Source organism: Pongo pygmaeus, chromosome 9 (genome assembly GCF_028885625.2).
Source record: "Pongo pygmaeus isolate AG05252 chromosome 9, NHGRI_mPonPyg2-v2.0_pri, whole genome shotgun sequence".
Taxonomy (NCBI): Eukaryota; Metazoa; Chordata; class Mammalia; order Primates; family Hominidae; genus Pongo; species Pongo pygmaeus.
Window position 1 is genome coordinate 95123217 of NC_072382.2, and position 16847 is coordinate 95140063.

At 37.7% G+C, this 16847-nt stretch overlaps 1 protein-coding gene across 17 annotated transcripts in view; it reads left to right on the forward strand.

Moving 5' to 3' along the window:
- The window catches only part of CEP295 (centrosomal protein 295), a 69055-nt gene that overhangs the window by 14321 nt on the left and 37887 nt on the right, over window positions 1–16847 (forward strand). For 10 of the 17 annotated variants that reach the window (XM_063671328.1, XM_063671340.1, XM_063671329.1 and 7 more), the window contains 7 exons: window positions 201–296; window positions 4053–4193; window positions 8142–8325; window positions 8547–8714; window positions 12222–12443; window positions 16236–16346; window positions 16501–16604. In XM_063671328.1, the coding sequence (XP_063527398.1) occupies window positions 201–296; window positions 4053–4193; window positions 8142–8325; window positions 8547–8714; window positions 12222–12443; window positions 16236–16346; window positions 16501–16604 (1026 nt within the window). Of the gene's footprint in view, window positions 1–200; window positions 297–1785; window positions 1883–4052; window positions 4194–8141; window positions 8326–8546; window positions 8715–12221; window positions 12444–16235; window positions 16347–16500; window positions 16605–16847 lie in introns of those variants that run through there. The other 7 variants (XM_054439316.2, XM_054439321.2, XM_054439318.2 and 4 more) reach the window with 4 other exon arrangements.

Consider the following 16847-nt stretch of genomic DNA (forward strand, 5'->3'; position numbering starts at 1 on the left):
GGAATACTGATGAATCTGGTACTTTTATTAAAATTTGAAGTAATTTAACTCTAAAAATTTGATTTTATTGCGAGCAGATTTTTAGCATGTTTTGGTTGCGGAGAACTCATTAAAATACAAAATAACTTTTTTTGCATTGGATTCAGCTTTAGGTGAAAATTAATGCTTTTAACCTATTTTTTTTATGTTCTCTTTTCCAGAACATTGAAGTAAAAAGAATTTCTGCCGTCAAAACCAATAGTTCTACCTACCATCATCTTCACACTTTTGTGAATAGAGAGACAGACACAAAACAGGTGATTGACTTACTGTTTCTTCATGCCCTCGCTTTATTATTTCTGTGTGCATTGAATTGAATTATATCTTAGTTATATGTATGGTGTTCCCAGATTTCAAAATTTGGACAGTTGGTAATAATAATCAAAAACCTTTTAAATGCTTTGAATTTTCATGTCAGGCATATGATGGTTTAATATGAATTAAAGAAACTAGTTGGCTATTTAAATGGTTATATTTTGAAATAGCAGATTTTAAAGATTTTTTATCATAAAATATTACATGCTATTTGTGAAAAATTTGGAACTATACACATAAGTGTAAACTATTGGGAAAACACCAATTCTGTCACCAAAGTGGAATATGGTTAATGTTTTAATAAATTCATTATAACCTTTATTTAAATAGAAACATATACACACACTTTTCAAAACATGATTTTTAGTGGCCACTTAATATTTCATTGTAGCATTTATTTAACCGTTATTTTATTTTTTGCTTCTGTAAGTAATGTAAGCATTATCTTGCACATTTTTATCCACATCCCTGATTATATATAAATTCCTGAAAGAGAAAGTATTGGCTCCAAACTGTGTAACATTTGATACAGATCATTAAATTGCTTTTTAAAAGCATCAGCAACATAGGAGAATGGCCACCTTACCATAACCTTGTCTGCACCAAATATTATGTTTTAAAATTATTGCCAGTCTTAAGAGTAACAGATGATATATTGTTATTATAATTGCTATTTCTCTGTGTCAGTGGGAGTTTTAATTTTTTTCATGTTGAATATATTTGTCTACTAGGAAAATAAATTTTATAGCATTCCTGTGGCATTTAGAATGCAACAAATACACATTTTGGTTGACTGCTTGATAGCAGGTATTAAAAGCAATATTCAGTTAAGAACTAAAATGAATATCATCACCGAATGAACTTCTAAGATGCAAGAGTAAATCTGAGATTTATTTAAAATTGTAAAGTATTATTACAACTTCGATATTATAATGTAGGAACAATAACTTCAATTTGTTGCTAACTGCTTTACTGTTTACTGCATTTTTGTGATATTAAAAAGATGTTACCTTTTAACTAAGATTGATGATGAATTTTTTTTTACGTAACTCCATCAGCATAGGGTGCTGCTGATGGTATTAAATTAATATCCATAAGCTTTGTTTTTTGATAGTAAACAGAAGGCTTACCTCCTTTTCAATTTTTGGACTTAAAAATTAGATCAGTAGTTATAATGATAAAGGGCTAGAAAAAAGTTAGGGACCACAAACAAATTTTGTTTCTAACAAAATTATGAAAGTAGTCCCACAAACTAAAGCTTCATATCATACATGAAGATATGATTTCTGAATATTTTCAGAAATGGGTTTATTACTGAACACATTTTTATTCGAATATTTTATTTGCTGCTTTACTCTATCACTTAGGAAAAATCTGTCCTTAAACTTTGGATTTAAAATGTGATGACCAATGTGCTTGGCTTTCAAGATAAAATGACCTCTGAATTTTCATCTGCACTCAACTTATATCACATGCACAATAATTTTAGCATCTTCCCTGGAGGAGAACGATATGATCTTTACAGCAGGTATCATATAAAAAATATTTGCACGCTTGGCATATATGTTTGGGTATTTTTCTTTAGCAGCATTCTGCAAATAAACTACTTTCATTTGTTCAGTCAGCCTTTTTAGCACATAAGAGCTGCTATTGTGTGTGTGTGTGTTTTTAATATCCTGATAAAGTAATTCCAAAATCTCTTATATGTCATAATATATATCTTTGGCTGAAGAAGATTTATGAAAGTGGCCTGCTGTAGTCCTACTTACAGCCAGTAATTCTCTACATTTTGTTTTGCTATATTCACTACCTCTACACACAACTGAACAAAACATCATACGCTTGAAAGTCCTACATTACTTATTCATGGGCTTCATCATGTCTATTCTTTGTCATTGACAGTTACGTAGCATTTTTTTCAAATGAACTTTGCATTCTGAAAATATTCAGTCAGATTAACTATATTGTTTGTGGTGAGACCCAGAAATGTCTGCAGAAAAGTGAAGCTGAATCAGTTAAATTCATCATCAATTTTCCATGCTCTATTATATCTAAAAAGATTTCTGTCCAAATATCTGATGTACAAGATTCAGAAAAGTATTTAATAATAGCATTTATCATTCATATATCTTTGATCTTCACATACTGAAAATAGAATCTAACATTATTTCAACCAGATTTGTGGTTATGTTTTTAATTGCATTGACACAAATCTATAGGGGATTGTCTTCCTAAAGCCGTATTATAAATCTTGTTTTGAAGTATGATCAATATGAACAAAATTTGTTTGTGTTCCCTAACTTTTTCTCTAACCCTTTATTCATATCCTTTATATGCTTTTTTATATCTGGACTGATATTTATCATTCATGTTGTATGCTATTTTGAAATTTTTCCTTTCTTTAAAATTTTGATTTACCAAAATTGACATACTGCTTTTAATTTATCTTCAAGAGATGTGAAGAATTCATAAACAATTTTTTTCTTGAAAACCTCATGGCTGAAATGGATTGAAATATTGTTCTCAGAGGTTATTTTATTTAATATCATACATATTGATATACTGAATACTTCTACAGATTATAATTTTGATTTAATCTAACTTTTTTGTCTTACCTGATGTTATTTAGTTTTGTATGAATATTTAGTGGCTCAAAGGGGATATATTTTTGATAAATTTGTTTGGCCGGTGTACTCTTTGTTAATTTAACAACCGTCAATCTCTACCTATTTATCTCACCATGTGAGAATTTTTAATAATCTTACACTTGAAGTTAACAGCTTTCTTGGTCATCATTAATTGTTTCAACCGGCTGGCAGAATTTCAACATACAAAAGAGAGAAAAAGACTTTTACTGCTGGTTACATTTAGAATATTTACCTATACTTGAAAGTGAATGTTCAGATAATAAAAGTAAATCCAGGTTGGATGTGGTAGCTTATGCCTGTAATCTCAGCACTTTGGGAGGCCGAGATGGGAGGATTGCTTGAGACCAGCCTAGTCAACATAGCAAGACCCCATCTCTTTAAAAAAAAAAAAAAAAAAAAAGGAAATCCAGACTCTGTGCCTCTTTCTCTTTTTTGTGTTATTTATGTTAATGAGATTTGTGGGTATTTACCTTTCAATACTGTCATTTTAATGAAGTTTCCTTTTTTTTTTTATTTTTGAGATGGAGTCTCGTTCTGTCACCCAGGCTGGAGTGCAGTGGCACAGTCTTAGTTTACTGCAACCTCCACCTCCCGGGCTCAAGCGATTTTCCTGCCTCAGCCTCCCGAGTAGCTGAGATTATAGGTGCCCGCCACCATGCCTGGCTAATTTTTATATTTTTAGTAGAGACAGAGTTTCACCGTGTTGGACAGGCTGACCTCAGGTGATCCACCCACCTCGGCCTCCCAAAGTGCTGGAATTACAGGCATGCGCCACCAAGCCCAGCAAGAGATTACTTACAAAGTGATGGAGAAATGTGTTTGGAGGAGTATAACCTCATCTGGTTTAAAATGAGTAACTCATAAAGCTTTATACTAACAATTTGATCCCTTTCATAGATTCATGCTGTTGATAATTGTGGACACTTTAAAATACAACTCTTCTTATATTTTATATATGTAGAAAAGATGATTTTAAGGTTGTTTTGTTTTTTAGTTACTGCTTGTCTCACACTTTAAAAATTTTGCCTAAAATTTTTGATTGACTGCTAGCCAGATGCTCGTTTGGCTGCTGAAGAGCAAGCTAAACGATTGGAAGAACTACAAAAACAGGCAGCACAAGAGAGAATGGAACGGTTTGAAAAGGCACATATACGGGGATTCCAAGCAATGAAGAAGATCCATTTGGCTCAAGTAAGACTTATATTCTACCCATGACCATTACTGATGGACTTACTAATAGCATTGCAGGACTGATTAGTGAATGAGCTCAAAGAAAGGTAGGAAGGTTGGGTGTTCAATATAGTCTCTGATTCCTATGATTTCAAGTTTCCCAACTTTATTTGCCCTCCCATTTCAAGTTCTGATTGGGTTAAGCTATTCTCCCAGTGTATTGCTGTTCTAAAAATTTTACTAATGAATTTATTAAAAGTTTAATATTTTAATATGTCCAAAAACAGCCTGAGAAAAAAAAAATCACTTTCCTGATTTAATTATTTCAATAACATATGTGCGCTATAAATTTGAGGATTCAGTTCATTAAATATGTATTGAGCAAAGCACTTGTTGGTTTTGCAGAATGTTGTTTCAAAAATAAAGTCATGATCCTTGCTACCGGAGCTTTTAAAAAGTGACAGTCAATAGGCCAGGCATGGTGGCTCATGCCTGTAATCCCAGCACTCTGGGAGGCCAAGGCGGGCAGATCACATAGGCCCAGGAGTTTAAGCAGCTTGGAAAACATGGAGAAACCATGTCTGTACTTAAAACAGAAAAATTAGCCAGGCATGGTGGTGTGCGGCTGTAGTCCCAGCTACTCAGGAGGCCAAGGTGGGAGGATCACCTGAGCCCGGGACAAGGAGGTTGCATTGAGCTGAAATCACACCACACCACTGCACGCCAGCCTGGGCCACGGAGCGAGACCCTGTCTCAAAAAAAATTAAATAAAAAGTGACTGTCAAGTCCAGTCGAGGTAGCTCAGGCCTGTCATCCCAACACTTTGGGAGGCCAAAGCAAGCAGATCGCTTGAGCCCAAGAGTTCAAGACCAGGCTGGGCAACATGGTGAAACCCTGTCTTTACCAAAAATCCAAAAATTAGCCAGGCGTGGTGGCCTGGGACTACAGAGTCAATACAGTCAGTCCCAGTTTGGGACTGTTGTGGCCTGGGACCTCATTTCCTGAGAAGGCTGAGGTGGGAGGATTGCTTGAGCCTGGGAGGCAGAAGCTGCCATGAGCTGAGATTGCACTATTGCACTCCACCCCGGTGACAGAGTGAGATTCTGTCAATCAATCTATAAATAGTGACTGTCATCAATATGTAAAATATTATAATGAAAGCTGGCTTTATAGTTTTAGCTTTACTTCTGTCATGCTTACTGTTCATTTAGTGCTTAGTCTTAAAACATAGCATAAAAATGATTCATCTTATTAGAAGTCTGATTTTATTTTCTGAATTTGACTAATGCATTTGGATGTTTTAAATACCCATCTTAGGAATGAGTTTTTAAGTACTTCTTAAAAATGCATTGGAAATTAAATTTTCTTATGAAAGGTTATTTTTATAGTTTGAACTAAATCATGAGCTTCTCCCTTAAATTTTTAGCTTTTATAAACTAGGAGTGAATTATGACTAAAATAACTGAATGTCTGAATTATTATCAGTAATTCTTCCCATCTAAGGTTTAAACCTATAGTAAAATGACACAAAAAGCAGTCATAAATTGAACAGATTCTTCCATAAAAGCAGTAGTGTTTAGTAGTTAAGCAAGTGGGCTTCACAGTCATTCTGCCAGGATTTATCTCTCTTTTTCACCACTCAGCTGTTTGATCCCAGGCAGATTAGTTAACCTCTCTGAGTTCTGTTTCATGTGTTGTTTTTTTTTTTTTTTGAGACAGAGTCTCACTCTGTCACCCAGGCTGGAGTGCAGTGCTGGGATCTTGGCTCACTGCTACCTCCACCTCCCAGATTCTAGCAATTCTCCTGCCTCAGCCTCCTGAGTAGCTGGGACTACAGGCTCGTGTCACCACACCCAGCTAATTTTTTTTTTTTTTTTTTTTTTTGAGACAGAGTCTTGCTCTATCACTTAGGCTGGAGTACAATGGCGCGATCTCGGCTCACTGCAACCTCCACCTCCTGGGTTCAAGTGACTCTCCTGCCTTGGCCTCCCAAGTAGCTCAGACTACAGGCACATACCACCACGCTTGGCTAATTTTTGTATTTTTAGTAGAGACAGGGTTTCACCATGTTAGCCAGGACAGTCTCGATCTCCTGACCTCATGATCCGCCTGCCTCAGCCTCCCAAATTGCTGGGATTACAGGCGTGACCCACCGTGCCCAGCCCAAGTTTTTTGTATTGTTAGTAGAGACGGGGTTTCACCATGTTGGTCAGGCTGGAACTCCTGACCTCAAACAATCTGCCTGCCTCGGCCTCCCAAAGTGCTGGGATTACAGGTGTGGGCCACCAGGCCTGGCTGTTTTTTTTTTTTTTAACCTCCCCTGCCACACCTCTCCTGATCATCTGTTTTGTGAGGATTAAATGAGTTTAGTAAAGCCCTTGGAAATGTGCCTGGAATTTCATAAGCTCAGTAAATGTTAGTGGTAGTGGTCATTGTTATAAATAATCCAAAAGGAATAATATACTAGCTTGCAGTGAGCTAGAATAGTACACTTACTCAAACAACTTTAGATAATTAGAATCTTAGTATAAATGAAATAAGTTCATTTATAATTTTATTCCTTTTCAGGGCATGGCAAAAAAAATTCATCTTCAAAAGACAAAATAGTTAAAACTTTACAAAAGAATAAGTAATGTATATATGTTAGCACTTTTTAATTTATTTTTATTTATTTTTTATTTTTTGAGACAGTGTCTCACTCTGTTGCCCAGGGTAGAGTTCAGTGGCATGATCTTGGCTCACTGCAACCTCTGCCTCCTGGGTTCAAGCGATTCTCCCGCCCCAGCCTCCCGAGTAGCTGACATTTCAGGCGCGTGCCGTCACGCCCTGCTACTTTTTGTATTTTTAGTAGAGATGGGATTTTGCCATATTGGCCAGGCTGGTCTCGAACTCCTGACCTCAGGTAATCTGCCTGCCTTGGCCTCCCAAAGTGCTGGGATTACAGGTGTGAGCCACTGTGCCTGGCCCATTACCACTTTTTTAATGCAGGATTTCTCTACGTTATAGTAGACTTAATGTTCCTTATATAAGAAGGTTGTTAAAAAAACCGTGCAATCTCACTGCTAATAGAGGATTCATTTTTCTTGTCTGAACCTTTTTGCTGCATACTGTATTGTGGCCTGGGACCTTATTTCCTTCTAGTGTCTGTATTAACTAATATTTGACTTCTACCTGCTTCTCCAGTTTTATCTTCTCTCCCTAATCATCCTTGCCCTCCATGCCCTAGCTATAATGAACAGTGTGCTATTTTCTGAATATCCCATGCCTTCATCTCCATACTGTTGTGCTGCAGTTTTTTTCTTACATGTACTCATTCTCTTTCACCCACTTTTGTCTGGCTAAATCCTTATCCCAAGGAACGAGAAGTCTTGCCTTGTTCTCCCTCCTTACCTTCTACCACCAAAATTCCATTAGATAACCTCATTAAAACACTGCTTAAACTTTCATATTAGCCAAGAAATACATTCAGATCTCATTTAATAATGGAAATTCATAAGAGTGTGAAGTAACAAGAAATATTCTATGTTAAGCCACAGTCACCCTGGGTCTTGGTGCTTACCTGAGATAGGTATATGGAGAACTGGAACAAAGTACATCACAGGAGCCATGGCAACTTATATAGACATTAACTTCATGACTTTCCTCAGAAAGGAAGACTGTAGCTGGCAGAAACTTTTTGCAGCTTTATGGCCTAACCAGTACCACTCTTTCATAGTACTTACTAACATAACACTACTTATTTGTTGGTCTTACTACTAGGGTAGGGTTGAGATTGTGTCCCTAACAATGTGGTATCTGGTATTCAGCAAATAATTGTTGAATGAATAAATGTCTGTCTTTTGGCTGAACAAATAATAGGAGAGGAGAGAAGCTTAGACCCTGATCCTCATTTCCCCTACCTGCAACACTGTTAATATTACCATACAAAGTTTGTGACTCAGTTTTTGTTAATTCTCTTTATTCTTGAAGAATCAGGAGAAACTAATGAAAGAACTCAAACAGCTACAGCAAGAGGACCTGGCACGTAGGAGACAGACTGTAGCACAAATGCCGCCACAATTAGTTGAACTTCCATACAAACGCAGTGAAATGAAAGAAGACTGGCAGAGAGAATTGGAATTTGCCTTTGAAGATATGTACAATGCAGACAGGAGTAAGATATTTTCAATAGGGCTTTCAATAGTGGTTTTATACGTTTTGGTGGGAAAATATGTTTGTAATGATAAAGCAGTTTTTATCTTGAAATGAGTTCTCAGTTTGAAGGAGGCCCCCCATATTTTAGATTGAGACATTACCATGGCCTTTGCATTTTTGTGATCCAGTTATTTTTAATCATTTTGGAATGGAAACATGTCTCTGTTTTTCTTTTTTAAGAGGTGAAAGGGAGTCTGATTCTGCACCTTGAACCAGAGCCCTTGCCCACTGTGACTGATCAGATCCAAGATGAAGAGCTGGACCTTTCAATAGAACAAGAAAATTTGGGTGCAGCTGAAGACCTTCCAGTGACAGAAGCTGAAATAATATGTTCTAGTGAAACAGATGGTAAAAACCCTTCTGAGCTAAATATTACAGTATTTCACAGAAAAAAAAATGCTAACCATTAGCCAGCAGTTAGGAAAATCTGGTCCGATTTAAGTGCAAGCAATGAGTAATACTGATGGGAGCGGTAGCTAAAGGATACAATGTTTTTATATTTCCATCATTGACGATCCTTTTTCATATGTGTAGGAGGAAAGTTTATTCAGACGTACAGATGATCTGAAGATTTTCAGGTTATTTGAGTTAGGTGCTCAATTCTGAACTCATTAGAAAGGTTGCATGGTAAACATATCTGACAGCAATAACTTAAGCATACCCTGAGAATGACCCTGTGTGGCATACACACCTGAATGTGTGTTCTGAGCTAGGGAATCTGGGAGTAGCCAACCTGGAGGTTCATTTCTTGTCTATGAGGAACATCTGAGCCCCTGTCCCATCCCGTGGAACATGAGCCGTACAGAGGATCAAGGTGTCAAGTTTTGGGTTGAATGAAAGTTGTCAGGTGGAGATCGTTAGGAAAAGGGTACTAAGTGAGAGTGCTATTTAAACTGCATGCTTTTTGCAAGCGATTGCAGTTCTTCTGTCCAGCCTGCTGCCACTGGACTCTCCCTTATATGTATGCCCTCAGTGAAACCCCACATCTCATTGGCTAGCTCTGGATCTCTTATTTGGCCTCTTGAACGTGGTGCCATCCCCATTTGAGTGAGTAGAGGTTCAGCACAACAAAGATCAGCATAGACTTGTCAGATCATCAGAGAGCCTACTGGTGTTCAGTTATTTCTAGGTACTTCGTGTGTAATGATGGATAGCACAAATTTTGATCTGTCAAACATCTCTATCTCCAACATTCTGAACTTTTTTACTTGGCTGTCCCATAGTTAAAACTGCATGTCTATCAATAAATTTATGATCTTCTCTTGCCTACTAAAACTGTCTCTACCTATCTTTTCTATCTTAGTGAATGGTATCACAGTCTGCAGTTACCCAAGCCAGATCACTGGGAGTTACCTTTAATACTTTCCTTTTACCTGCATGTCTCCTTAAAGACCAAGTCCTCTTCATGGAATTCAGCTATTTTCACCCCGTATCTACTGGTATTTCCTTTGTTTAAAACCACTGAGGCTTTCTTATCGTCTTTACCCTACACCGTGAACATAGCATTTTGGGATTCCAACTTTATATAGGCCTCCTATTATGTAGGCCTCCCATATCTACTGGTATTTCCTTTGTTTAAAACCACTCAGGCTTTCTTATCATCTTCACCCTACACCGTGAACGTAGCCTTTTGGGATTCCAGCTTTATGTAGGCCTCCTATTAGACTCGTCAAGTGAGAGCTCTAGGTCTTATTCATGTCTCCTATGCCTACATTGTTGTCCAAACAGAAGCCTAAGGTTACTACCAGGAACTGGAGAAAAAAAAGCAGCAGCAGCTTAAGGTTACTATGTTTTGACTTTGGCATAAGCCTGGCAGAAGATGGTTTCAGGACTGACTTGCCTTCCCTCCAAGCTTTCCACTTAAATTTCATTTCTGTCCTCTGCAGAACGTTTTCATGCCAGGTCAGCAGTGTCTTTGTCAGTTTGTTTGTTTTGAGATGGAGTCGTGCTCTGTTGCCCAGGCTGGAGTGCAGTGGCACGATCTTGGCTCACCACAACCTCTGCCTCCCGGGTTCAAGTGATTCTCCTGTCTCAGCCTCCTGAGTAGCTGGGACTACAGCCACACACCACCATGCCTGGCTAATTTTTGTATTTTTAGCAGAGACGGGGTTTCACTATGTTGGCCCAGGCTGGTCTTGAACTCCTGACCTGTGACTCGCCCACCTCTGCCTCCCAAAGTCCTGGGATTACAGGCATGAACCACCGCGCCAGGCCAGCAGTGTCTTTAAAAAGATATTCTTACGGCCAGGTGTGGTGACTCATGCCTGTAATCCCAGCACTTTGGGAGGCCGAGGTGGGAGAATCATTTGAGTTCAGGAGTTCGAGACCACCCTGGCCAACATGGTGAAACCCTGTCTCTACCAAAAATACAAAAATTAGCCAGGTGTAGTGGCACTCACCTGTAATCCCAGCTACACGGGAGGCTGAGGCAGGAGAATCGCTTTAACCTGGGAGACAAAGGCTGCGGTGAGCCGAGATCGCACCACTGCACTCCAGCCTGGGCAACAAGAGTGAAACTCCATCTTAAAAAAAAAAAAAAAGATATTTTTACTCTTTTATGCAGCTTTTTCAGTTATTTTCATTGGGAGTATCAATATCTAGTTTGTCACAATGGAAGTCTTGCCTAATCTAAAGGGGCAGTTACACTTTAGCTCCTGCTGATCTCATTTGGTCTTATTGGCTTGGTGTTGCCAAGTTGTTTGTTTGTTTGTTTGAAGCTAGGAATCTCATTGTTTTTAAAAATCCTCACTTTTAAATATTGGCAATGAATTTACTTCTTAAAAATGAGTGGGTTGTGGACTAATGGTAAATGAAAGAAGCCAGGCAGAAAAATAATACCTAAATATATGATTCCGTGTTTATATGAAGGTTTTAAAAAAACAGGCAAAACTAATCTGTGATCTTGGGGTTAAAGTAGTGGCTGTTTTTAGGGGTGTATTGACTGGGAAGGGACATGAAGGAACCTTAGTCCTGGTAATGTTCCACATGATCTGAAAGGTGCTATATCGACATATGTAAAATTCAGTAAGCTATACACTTAAGTTTTTGTGCACCTTGTTCTTTGTAAATTATAACTCAATTGGAATTTTTTTAAATATAAGTTAGACAAAACTACAATCTGCCTATTTTCAACCTCTTAAAGATATTCTTAAATTTTATTCCTTGACTAAGCCAGAGAAATATGTACTTGCATCACACTTTTGTCCTCTTAGATAACTGTTCTTATTATACTGAGTTTTGGCATTAAACTATCAGCCCACATGGGAAAATGTTTGAAGAAATACTTGTGTTGTTTTTTTTGTTTTTGTTTTTAACTGAAGGGATCTCTGTGTGAAGATGGATGGGAGACATTTTTCCCAGATAGTGCCAAGAATAATTTGGGAGCAGTTGATTTGCTTTTATGGCTGTGATGTTTTCCTCTGTAGCTCACAAAGAAATACAGAGCCATATTTGGGACTATTCTCTAGTGTAGACTATAGAACCTCACAGCATATGTTTTCAATACTAATCTTACCAGCAAATTAATTAGAAGTTACACATTCAGTTGTCATTTAGCAAGCAAAATAAACATCTTCCTGATAAGTTTTTTAGGCTTGATATTTGTGTTGCATACATGCTTGTGGAAAATACTTGAAGTTTGGCACTTTTACTATTTTCAGTTGAAAAAATTATTTCTAGTTATAATGATTGGAGTCAGATAGCATTGTTGTATATACTGTTAAATTGTAAATATGAGGAAAATAAAATTGTGCTTTTAACTAGTAGTTATAGCAGTAACCGAATATAAGATGGAGCAATTTGCCTGGTAATACAGTAGATGCTAAATAAGTTTTTTCCGTTTTTTCTTTCTTTTAGTTCCCTTGGTAATGAAGACCCAACAGATTCCTTCAAAAGTTCTTTTTAAAAAATTATTAAATAAGATCCGAAGCCAAAAATCTCTCTGGACAATTAAATCTATGTCTGAGGATGAAAGTGAAATGATTACGACTGTTAGTGAAATTGAGAGTAAAGCACCAACGGTTGAGTCAGGAGCAATTGCCAGCGAAGAGAGAACGTTATCCTCTGGGCAGGAACAAGGTATTTCTCTCCAAGAGTCTCATTTTCTATAAACCCTTTTAAGTTGTTCAAAAGTAGGTTCATTTCTGAAAAATCAAAGAATAGAGGTTAAAAGGAACAAAACATAATCCTGCTAATTAAAAGCAACAAAGAAACATTATAAAAGCCTTAGTGAATCTTCTTCCAGACCACTTTTAATCTAATATAGTTATTTCTATATATTAATTGCAAAGTAATCAATGAATCAAAATTAACCAGTTCCTTATTGATATGTTCAGGCTGTTTTCTAATTTTTCTTGGCATTTTTGTGCTACAGTGGGCATCCTTTTAGTGAACTCTTTGCCCACGTCTTTATTTCCTTAGGAAGGACTCTTTAAAGAATAACTCCTAATCAAAGGATATATGAACATGTTAATGGCTTTTGAGCGTGTTGTATTCCCACCAGATATTTGGTTTCTTATTTGCTAATTTTAAATAATTTTCTGATTGGAAAAATAGGCTATTAACTATATTTCCAGAAGTTATAAAGTATCTTTTCACATATTATTCAAATATCTCCTCGATTGGGATTATTTTTAAAATGTGATTAGATTTGTATAGAAATGTTTTGCTTCTATGCTTTTGATAAGAGTGACTTGTGGTCTATATTTGGGTTTTGGATTTTATCCTGTGTCCCACAGGAAGCCTTCTTGAAGTATTTTCTTCCCTTGGCCCCTTGACAGTACCTTCCGTTGGTTTTCCTACTTTACTATTTTCTCTTGCACTTTCTTCGCTGTTTATCCACATCTCCACGATGACTAACCATTGTTAGTCATTGGTTAGTCTAGAGCTCATTCCGCAAGTCCCTTCTCTTTATATCAAAACTCCCTAGTTGATCTCAAATGTCACACTTTACATTATCATCTATATACTGATGTCTCCCAAGTGTGCATTTCTATTTTTGGCCTCCTGTTTGAACTCACCTTACTTATTTAATTGTTTCCTTCTCTTGTATATCTAATAATATCTTAAATTTGTTCAGAAGTGACCTGTTGATATCCCCTCCTACCACATACCTGCTTTTCCTACAGTATTCCACATTTCAGTATCTGGCAATGTGTTAATTCCCTTGCTCAAGCCAAAAAGCTTATAGTCATTCTGGTTCACTCTTTTCATATCTTATGTATCTTATGTCCAAACTATTAGCTGATCCAGTTGGTCCTACCCTCAAAATATATCCATAGTCCAACCATTTCTTTCCACCTACATCCTAGCTTAAGCCATGTTCATTTTTTCTAGGGTAGATTCTTGTAGTAGCCTGCTATCATCAGCCTTTGCACCTCCCTGTTATTGTCTATTAACATAGTGGTCCTCTTAAAAACAAGTAATCTCATGTCATTTCTTTGGATGAAGCCCTCCAGTAACTGTCAGTTTCACTCAGTAAAAACCAGAGAGTTTATAGTGGTTTCAAAGCCTTATGTGACCTGCACACATACACCCCCACCACCACTACTCCCATACTCACTACCTCTCTGACTTCATTTGCCTGCCACACCTCCCTACCCATCTTCTGCACTGTAGATGCCAGCTTGCTCACTGTTTCTCAAACAGCAAACATAGGACTCGTGGTCTTAGCAATTGCTAATCTTTTTGACTAGACTTCTCTTTTTCTTGGGTATTTCCTTGACTCACTCCCTCACTTCCTTCACATGTTTACTCAACTATCTCTTTCTCAGTAAGGCCTTTTCTGACTATATAAAATGGCACACTTCTACCACTCCCCACCTCTACCCCGACCTTCATACCTTTTACTTCCTATCCCCTTCACCCTGCTTTCCCCCCATAGCTCTTATCAATATCTGATGGGCCCAGTAAAGTGACTTTGGTGCTTATTTTGCTTATTGTCTTAATGCCTACCCCACCCATCCGTAAGGACAGGAGCTTTGATTTTCTACATTGCTATGTCCCCAGAGTCTAGACTACTGCCTCGTACAAAACAGGTGCTCAGTTAACATTTGTTGAATTAATTGAATAATTTAAAGCAAGAGAGGTAAATTTGGAATCTAGACATGTATATTTAAAGCCATGGGCATAGAAAACCACTTGGAGGGGAAATAATTTAGTGAAAAGAGGGCTTGTAAGACCATCGGAGGGATTCCAACATCTAGAAGATGGCTAGAGAAAGGGCAGATAGCAAAGTCAGTAAAAGGAGTAGCCAGAGAAGTAGGGGAGAATATGGTGTTGAAATCCAAAAAAGGGGACTCTCATAGTCAATCCGTGACCAAGTTCTTTTGATAAAGGGCCTGGCCGGGCGGCGCAGTGGCTCACACCTGTAATCCCAGCACTTTGGGAGGCCCAGGCGGGTGGATCACGAGGTCAGGGGGTCAAGACCATACTGGATAACACGGTGAAACCCCGTCTGTACTAAACATACAAAAAATTAGCCGTGCATGGGCTGGATGCGGTGGCTCATGCCTGTAATCCCAGCACTTTGGGAGGCCGGGGCGGGCAGATCACAAGGTCAGGAGATTGAGACCATCCTGGCTAACATGGTGAAACCCCATCTCTACTAAAAATACTAAAAAGTAGCCGGGCATGGTGGTGGTGGGCACCTGTAGTCCCAGCTACTTGGGAGGCTGAGGCAGGAGAATGGTGTGAACTTGGGAGTTGGAGCTTGCAGTGAGCTGAGATTGCGCCACTGCATTCCAGCCTGGGCGACAGAGCGAGACTCCGTCTCACAAAAAAAAAAAAAAAAAAAAAAAGTGAGCCAGGCGTGGTGGCGGGCACCTGTAGTCCCAGCTACTCGGGAGCATGAGGCAGGAGAATGATGTAAACCGGAGGCAGAGCTTGCAGTGAGCTGAGATCGCGCCACTGCATTCCAGCCTGGGCGACAAAATGAGTCTCCGTCTCAAAAAAAAAAAAGATAAAGGGCCAATATGAGCAGGCTTTCACCATTCTCATCTTGCTTTATTCTCCCCCTTGCCTGACTAAAACCATTCACACTGATCTCTCAGTTCCTTGAATGAGGCAAGGTTTGTTTCTTTATCCTCATGGGGCCTTTTATACCCGTTGGTCTGTCTGGAAAGGTCTCCTATACATCTTCGCGTTGTTTACCTGGCTGGTTCTTCCTTACCTTTCAAGTGTCTGCTTAAATGTCGTTTCCTCAGAGAAATATTTCATCTTGCCCAGATTTATTATACTCTATTGTATAACCCTTCACTTTTCTTATATAGTACTTATTACAATTTCTAATTTTATAATTTTTTCTGGGATAATTATATGATGGTTCTGCCACCTACTCTGTAAAGCCTCCTTGAGGCATTTTCTCATTTACTGTGGTATCCCCAGCATCTGCCACATAAGTAGGTGCCGAATGAATTAATGAGTGAATGAACGGATAGCTCCATGCAGACTATCTTGCTACCCAAATATGATCAGAACAAATTGCTTTAACTTCCTTCTCTGCTCTGGTTTCACAAATTATTTTTTAAAAACCTAGTATCCAGATATATCAAAGATACATTGACATTTTGTTAGCTTCTCCTTTTTAACTTTGATACTTTGTTGTTTCCACTCTTTTTATGCTTTTCTCCTGTGTTTGAAACCCTATCAGCGTATCTTTTAAATCAGTTCTTCACGTTTTCACAATTTCAGTCTTTCATCTCTGTTGTTATTATTAGGCTTGGGTTTAATGAGAAATATATCTGATCATCAGGAAGGTGACTGGATCTTAACTAGATGACACATTCAGATGGCCCTAGATTGAATCTGTTAATACCAGAATTTTGTTATTTTGCTTTAAGTTTGACAATGATTATATATTCATAATAACAGTGCTGTTATCTATTACAGTTGTTGAAAGTGATACACTAACAATTGAGTCTGGACCACTTGCTAGTGAAGATAAACCACTTTCGTGTGGTACAAACTCTGGAAAAGAACAAGGTATTTCTTTTTATCACATTCTCAAATTAAATTTGACTGCTTGCATCTTTTTTTTTTAAAATAAAATTACATGTGATATATTAAGAAAGGGCATTATAGTGGTGTCAAAATTCTAAATTATTGAAACTAATTTTTGTTTGGGTCATTCCCCTAGAAATAAATGAGACTCTGCCTGTCACAACTGTAGCTCAGAGTTCAGTTCTACTTCATCCTCAAGAAGCAGCAGCCAGGATTAGAATGTCAGCAAGGCAGAAACAGGTAATTTGAAATTTTATTTTTAAAGGTTTATTTTTGCCCTAGGTACTATTATTATATAATTTTGTTTGACCAATGAAGTTTGTCTTAATGTCTGGCTAATTTTGATATCATGTTTTTGACATTGTCTTACACAAACATTCAGCTGATAAAATGTGTGTTGTCTTTGCTCATACTGCTCATTCAACCCTTATTGTGTCTGCTTTATATTTTATATATTTGTATAGATCTTCCCTATAAAATTTA